The sequence below is a fragment of the Mastomys coucha genome, unplaced genomic scaffold, assembly GCF_008632895.1.
Source record: "Mastomys coucha isolate ucsf_1 unplaced genomic scaffold, UCSF_Mcou_1 pScaffold7, whole genome shotgun sequence".
NCBI classification, from domain to species: domain Eukaryota; kingdom Metazoa; phylum Chordata; class Mammalia; order Rodentia; family Muridae; genus Mastomys; species Mastomys coucha.
The window spans coordinates 56,091,012-56,099,056 of NW_022196913.1; the positions used below are offsets into that span (position 1 = coordinate 56,091,012).

General features: G+C 42.8%; 1 protein-coding gene across 8 annotated transcripts in view; it reads left to right on the plus strand.

Moving 5' to 3' along the window:
* Secisbp2 (SECIS binding protein 2) overlaps positions 1-8,045 on the plus strand; it is a 33,267-nt gene that overhangs the window by 6,813 nt on the left and 18,409 nt on the right. For all 8 annotated transcript variants that reach the window (XM_031359559.1, XM_031359556.1, XM_031359554.1 and 5 more), the window contains one exon: positions 3,964-4,042. In XM_031359559.1, coding sequence (XP_031215419.1) covers positions 3,964-4,042 — 79 coding nt within the window. The remainder of the gene's footprint in view (positions 1-3,963; positions 4,043-8,045) is intronic.

The following is an 8,045-nucleotide window of genomic DNA, read 5'->3' on the forward strand; positions in this document are numbered from 1 at the left end:
AAAAAAAAAAAAAAACAAAAACAAAAAAAACATTATTTTATGTATCATTAATATTTGTAAATGTCAGGAAAAACATTTTTTTTTAAAGTAATTGTCTGAAATACCATGAAGCACTGTGCTGGGATCTAATTTTTTTAAGGATTTATTTTGAATTGCCTATGCGTGTTTGCATGTGCACTTGAATGAGCAGAATGGTGCATATGGAGTACAGATGCATCAGATCCCCAGGAGTTGGCGTTGCATGTAGTTATGAGCTGCCTCTGTGGGTGCTGGGAACCAAACTCTGGTTTTCTGTACTTGCTGTACATAATTGTAACTGCTGAGCCATCTCTTCAGCTGTGCACTTAGTTGGATTTAAAAGAGTACTGCACAGTGTGGGAGCTGTGGGGCTGGCTCAGTGGGTCAAGGATTGCCATGCCAGAGTGAGGACATTAGTTTGAATGCCCAAAACCAGTGAAAAGGCCAGACACAGCGCATGTCTGTAACCCCAAGGCTCTTGTGGGGAGATGGGACACAGACAAAGAGTCACCTAAAGCTTGGGCCAGCCAGCCTAGGGTAGGTTCCCAGTGATGAGCAAGAAACCCTCTCTCAAAGATGTGACAGGACAGGAACCCAAGCCTGAGGTTGTCCTCTAATCTCTCCACACATGCACAATGCCGTAGCCTCAGCAGCACACAAACAAGATTTTTAAAGTTCTTCTAGAATGATGATCACACACAGTAAAAGAGAGTTCCCTCAATCGGGGGAGTATGCAGTTATGTTCTTAATATTTAAAATCCTTTGGGGCTTTTTTCTATTTAAATATCTTTTGACAACAATGTGGCACTTGGATCTACCCTATTGCTAGCTATAGTTCATTTAAACCGTCTTGAGTAAGTAGGTCGTTTGTAGTTTTCATTGGTCTTTGTGAGCTTGACAGTGATCTTTATGGAAAACACAGGTGTTTTACTTCAGTGTGCGTGGCTCAGGATAAGCACAGGTGCTGACAAGAGCTAGGCCGAAGCTTGTTTGCTGAGCTACAGCCGCAGTCCTACACTGCTTTAACAATCATATTGTAGGTTCCTGAACACACTGAAGTCATAAAATGGCAAGCAGGTAAATTTGTAAAGTATATGAACTTAAAAATAATTTAAGGGCTGGAGCAATGACTCAGTGGTTTAGATCACTGGCTGCTCTTTGGGAAGACCTGGGTTCAGTTCCCATCACCTACATGGAATCTCACAACCATCTGTAACTCCAGTTCTAGGAAATTCAGAGCTCTTTCTTGGCTTCTGTAGGCACTGAGCATGCAGATGGTTCACAGACATACATGCCGACAAATTACCCATACACATGAATTCTTTTAATCATTTAAAATCTATTATCACTTTACGAGTACAGATTAAGCATATCCATTTTCTTATGCTGGTATTGTAGCCACTCTGGGGTGTGTTTGGATGTCCTTGTGTTCTGCACCACACACCCTTACATGTCCCCAGTCAGTATGATGGGCACAGATGATGAGCCTGTGTCATGGGAGGGCACGTGTATTTCTTGACTTTGTGGATGTTGCATTTTGATTTGATGGATTCTTTTGTATTTTGATGTGTGAACATTTATTAGGACCATTGAGTTTTAGGGTTTTTGCTCTATTATACAGCACTGGCAGTCCTGGAACTCACTATGTAGACCAGACAAACACAGAGATCCACCTGTCTCTGCTCCCTTTGCCACCACACCTGGCTGGACTGCTGGATTTTTTTGAATTGTAGACTGTAGGGATACTTGTGGCTATCCTTGGCTACTTTGTGGGTTCTTTCTTCCACACTTCTCCATCCCTTTTCTTCCATCCTTTCAAATGCCTAACACTAGATAGGAGAGAAAATGGTAAAGGGCAAAGGAAAGAGTTCCCTGAATAAAGTGAGGGACCAGAAAGAGGGAGACATCATCACTAGACTACATACTGCTGATTAGGGCATCGAGTTCCTCGGAGGGAGTTTGATCTTGTTTCTTGTTTGTATACGACTACTAAACCACTCACAACCACTACCAACAAACCAAACACTCAACAACAACCTGTCACACCTCTCAGGGCCCTAGCATTTATCTACCCTCGGAAAAGTCTCCAGAATTCCGAAGGTCACGCAGTCACAGAAACTATCTGCAGCAGGCAAAATTACATCCCCATCCGAGCATGAGGCAAATCACAGTCAGCTGCTGTGGGTAATCTGAAGCAGCTCCATATTCCACACCTGGGATTAAAACAAAAACATATTTCCATAGTATTTCTGTGTTTTTTAAAGAAAACAAAATTACCACTACAGGTACTGCCCTGAAAAGTTGTATATGGGCTGTGTGAGAGTGTAATTTGTTTAGTTGATTTTTTTCACGTTGTGTGTGAGAGTACGTGTGGGCAAACACCACCACATGCAACACTTACACACTGAGCCATCTACTGCCCCTGCTGTTGATGGTATGTAAAAGTTCCGTGTTAAAGTAGTATAATCCAATTATTGGAACCTCTATGAAAATAATATACAGTGCTTACAGACAGCAAAGTTGAAAGGTACTATCTAAGCTGTAGACAGTAAATAGGTTGATTTTTTTGGGTTTTTTGTTTTTGTTTTTTTTTCACTCTAGGGGGAAAGTTTGCTGAAAAAATAGTTAACTTTTTCTGTTGTGTACTTAGATATTTGGAATTGTTTTGTTTGTTTGTTTGTTTTTCGAAACAGTGTTCCTCTGTGTAGCTTTGGCTGTTTTGGAACTCGATCTGTAGACCAGGTTGGTCTTCAACTCAGATTTTCTCCTGCCTCTGCCTTCTGAATACTGGGACTAGAGGCACATACCACCATGCCTGCTTGATAGTTGGAATTTTTTTCTTCTTTTTTTTAATGCTATATCAGTAACTTTTTTTTATTATTATTTATTTTATTTAATGAGTACACTTTAGCTGTACTGATGGTTGTGAGCCACCATGTGGTTGCTGGGATTTGAACTCAGGACCTTCGGAAGAGCAGTCAGTGCTCTTAACCGCTGAGCTATCTCTCCAGCCAGATAGTTGGAATCGTTTGTTTTTTTGTTTTTTGTTTTTCGAGACAGGGTTTCTCTGTATAGCCCTGGCTGTTCTGGAACTCACTCTGTAGATCAGGCTGGCCTCGAACTCAGAAATCCGCCTGCCTCTGCCTCCCAAGTGCTGGGATCAGAGGCGTGCGCCACCACTGCCCAGCGATAGTTGGAATTTTTATTTTTTTATTTTTTTATTTTTTTATTTTTTTGGTATTTTCGAGACAGGGTTTCTCTGTATAGCCCTGGCTGTCCTGGAACTCAACTCTGTAGACCAGGCTGGCCTCGAACTCAGAAATCCACCTGCCTCTGCCTCCCAAGTGCTGGGATTAAAGGCGTGCGCCACCACCGCCCGGCAGATAGTTGGAATTTTTAATTAGCATGTTTTTATAGATTTTAAGAATTCGGGGAAAGCTGTGTTTGTTTGTTTGTTTAGTTAAATAATTCTTTTCTGTTTGAAGTAAGAAACAAATAACAGTTGCCCTACCCACCCCCAGCTTCCATGCCAGCCCTCTCTGGTTGTGTATTACAGTAATGCAACCCCACAGGCCTGCCTGGTACCCCTGGCACTCCTACTTGACACCTGTGTCACTCCAGGTGGACATCATTGTGTCGTGAAGATCTGTGTTCTACCTGTATTCTCTCCCCAGCACTTGCAGCCTCTGATCATCTGCCTTTTCTGGAACACTGTTCTTTAGCGGCTTTCACTTGATAGTATGCACTGGTCTGTGTTTTCATGTTTGTCAGCTCAGTTGTGGGCCACAGTGACCCCATGTGGAACCTCCACATGTGAGCATCCTGCTGCTCTGCATCCCCACACCAGATTGTTACTTTTGTGTAATTTGGCCAACCTAAAATGTGTATGATTCTGTATTGTTTTAAATGGCTTTTCCCTAATGATATCGGACCGGTTCCTTTTAGGGCAAAATGGTGAAGACCGATCACACCGATGGAGCTATGACCAGTAATGCTGCTACTAGTTCCCCTTCATGTACACGAGGTGAGAGCAACCACAAAATGCTGTTTGCTAAGCACATGTAACACCAGCGTGCTAAAATATTGTTTGTTTTGAAGCTGCCGTTAAGACAGCTAATGAGTTTTGAAAAACTAGCATTTGAAGCTGCCGTTAAGACAGCTAATGAGTTTTGAAAAACTAGCATCAGTATTGTATAAAATATAAGGAGCCCATCCATATCCATGAGAGGCCGTGTAAAATAAGAGTCCCTATTCTAAATGAGTGTCACAGTCCCAGAGTATCTATATTATCTAAGTGATAACTTGATATTTGCATTATTCAAAGTTAGACCAAAGTTTTAAAACAAATAATACTTTATGGCCAGGCCTATAACCTGGGATCCCAGCATCTGGGAGTCTGAGGCAAGAGGATTGCCACAAGTGTAAGGGCAGCCTGGTCTACATATAGTTTTGGGGTAACCTAATCATCATAAAACAACAGATTGTCCACTTGAAAATTAATAAGTGCATTACATTTTAAACACGGTTTATTTTTTATAAACACCCTTTCCCATAATTAACAGTCTACTTCTGAAGCAGCCTTGGCTTACCTGTACTCTGTAGCATGTAGCTGTGGGTGCTTTGTCTTTAGCTCGCCCACTCTTACTGCCTTGCAGGCTTCAGAGACCCGCGTGTGTTCCTCAGAGTGAGGAATGAGCGACTCTTGGCCTTCTTTCTCCTGCCAGGAAAATGGCTGTAACCTGGTGGGCTTTCAGGAGCCCCAGGAAGCCAGGTATTCAGAAAGTGTTGAGATTCTGCTTTTGAGATGGTTACAGAAGCTTATCCTAGCCAAAAGTCCAGACCATTCCTTGGTACGTGGGCTCTGTGCTCCTGTATTTAGTATGATGTTCCCAGGTAGTTCTTCCTTGCCAAGGCTGTCTCAGTAGCTCTGTAGTGTGGGACAGGCGGATGACAGGCATTTGTTACCGCTGACTTAATGGATGTCCTTTTGTTTGGTCTACTGTAGAGCTTCATGAGCATCAGAGGAGTCGCTTTAGTGTGCTTGTACTGTGTTGTAATGAAGTAAGTTGCCAGTCACTGTGACAGCAAAGGTCTGCAGATGCTTGACTTCTGTTAAAAACACAGAGCAGGGTTAGTAGACTCGAGTGGATCTTTGCTTTTTAATCCTGTGTTTGCGTCATGGATATTTTGTGGGTTGTTGTTGTTTGACAGAAACTTATTTGCCTACCTATCTTTGTCCTCCAAATTAAGAAACTTAGGCAAATAATGAACTTAAGAATTGAAGGGGAAGTTACTGAGCATGCATTCTTCTAGAACAAAAATGAGTAAAGTCAATACTGTAGTTCTTTTTTTTTTTTTTTTTTTTTTTCTTGGTTTTTCAAGACAGGGTTTCTCTGTGTAGCCCTGACTGTCCTGGAACTCACTCTGTAGACCAGGCTGGCCTCGAACTCAGAAATCTACTTGCCTCTGCCTCCCAAGTGCTGGGATAACCACACCCCGTTAATACTGTGGATCTGAGGTGATGTTAGGCAGTCAGTGGATATTGTAGTTCTGGGGTAGTGTTAGGCAGTCAGTGGATACTGTAGATCTGAGGTAGTGTTAGGCAGTCAGTGGATACTGTAGTTCTAGGGTAGTGTTAGATAGTCAGTGGATACTGTAGTTCTGGGAGTGTTCTAGACAGGTAGTTGGTAGATACCATAGTCTTCCAAGGTTACCAAAGATATTCTCTTTTTTGTTTGGTTTGATTTGGTGTCTCAAGAAAAGGATACTTTGTGTAGCCTTAGCTTTTCTAGAACAAACTCTATAGACCAGACTGGCCTGAAACTCATAGAAATCCACCTGCCTCCATCTCCCAAGTGCTGGGATTAAAGGCATGCGCTGCTGCTGCCACCACCACCACCACCAGCTGTTGTGGTAAACATTTAATCTCAATGGGGGAGGTTCTATCCCGCCTTTGATTATTCAATTCCCAGATAAAAAGGTACACGACTTTTATATTTATAATAAGCCTTACTCAGCACTAAAGCAGGCCACATACCTACCCTCTAAGATATTATGTCTACTTCCATATCAATAACCCTAAGTTATAGCTTGCTATGTTCATCTGGGCTGCTTCTAACTACAGTTGGCCAGCCTTCGTGGCCATGATTTTATGATTCACTTAACTACTCTATGGCCTCTCTCTTCTCTCCACCTTCTATCTCCCTCCTCTGACCTCAAGCCCAGGAACCAAAAATCCCCACCTATCTCCTGCCCAGATATAGGCTGTAGGCAGTTTTATTCATCAATCGGGGATAACTTGGTAGGCTAGGTTACATAGCAGCATCCCTTGGGTCTACATGCAGATTCCCTCATCCCTGGGGGCAATATTGAGATCAAAGGCATAGATACAACCTTGGGTCCAGTATTTAACATTACAATACATAGCAAAAGACCAAATTAGTCCAATAAAAGGCTTTTTTTTAGATATACATTTAATACAATTATAGCAACTATTATTATTTATTAAGACAGGGTTTTTCTGCATAGCTCAGGCTGTCCTGGACTTATTCTGTAGAATGAGGCTGGCCTCAAACTCAGAAGCAAACTATCTGCCTCTGCCTTTGTCTCCCAAGTATTAAGCATCAAAGGCATGAATTTATTTAAGTTCTATGTATCCCCCTTTAAAAAAAATATGAAATCCTTCTCTATATTCAACTTAATTCATATTCCCTTCCTTTTACTGTTTAAGCATATTCCCGAGCCATCATGTATCTGTTGAGACTCGTTTTGGTTTGGGGATGTGCCATGTCCAGGAGGTTGAGGTGAACCCCACATTCCAAGGCTGTCTGCTCATAGTAGTTTGAAATTCTACCCCAGGTTATATCTTATGAGCATAGCTTTCTTTTTCTATTAGGTAAAGCAGAACAGCTCTGCCCCCAACCACAGCTCTGGGTCCTCACATCTGACCATCAGAGTGTATCTTTCCTAGGGCAGATGCTTTTTGGCAACAGAAAAGCATTATCTTTTAATTTGAAATTATAACAGGAATTATAAACATACCTTATAAATATACCTATATTCCCCTTTCCCTTTATATAAATTTAAGATTGTTATCTATTTTTTTTTAATTATTAATGACATTTCTACTTTTTATTAAGCAAAAACCTACATAGAACCCTTAAGGAAAAAAAAATGTGTCATTTTGATTTTTAGACTGTCATTTGCAAGTGGCTTTATCTTATCAGCAAAAGGTCACACTCTGACTTTATAGTGTAGACCAGGCTGGTCTAGAATTCACAGAGAGCTGCCTGCCTCTGTGTCCTATGTTTGGTATTAGGAAGCTTACAGTGTTCTGCCTGGCCACACCTCTGTCCCTTAGTTTACAGGGAGAGGTGTTTAGGCCTTCCACATTTAGCAGTGAAACGCAGGCTGCATTTTCACCTGACATGAACGCAGAGTTTTTGTTCCCATAGGGTGGGTTAGGGTGACTTACCTGAAGTGGCTTATCTAGCAGCTGTGGTCTCCAGGAAGTCTCCACAGTTTTTACCATCTGCTGCTATATTGGCTACATTCAGCCTGTGTAATCTGCAGCCTGGCTCCTCCCCCTGGGTGGCTCTGCTTTTGGGAGAAGCCCCCACTTCTGTGTTCTGCTTTTAAATTCAGTAGGGCTTCTTTAAAAAACCACCTTCTCTGCCTTCTCTCTGTAGGCCCTGCTCCTTGGCCAGGACACTTCCTTCCTAGGCCCTGCCCCTTGCCCAGGACACTTCCTTCCTAGGTCCTGCTCCTTGGCCAGGACACTTCCTTCCTAAGTCCAGCTCCTTGTCCAGGACACTTCCTTCCTAGGTCCTGCTCCTTGGCCAGGACACTTCCTTCCTAGGCCCCTGCCCCTTGGCCAGGACACTTCCTTCCTAGGTCCTGCCCCTTGCCCAGGACACTTCCTTCCTAGACCCCTGCCCCTTGGCCAGGACACTTCCTTCCTAGGCCCTGCTCCTTGGCCAGGACACTTCCTTCCTAGGCCCTGCCCCTTGCCCAGGACACTTCCTTCC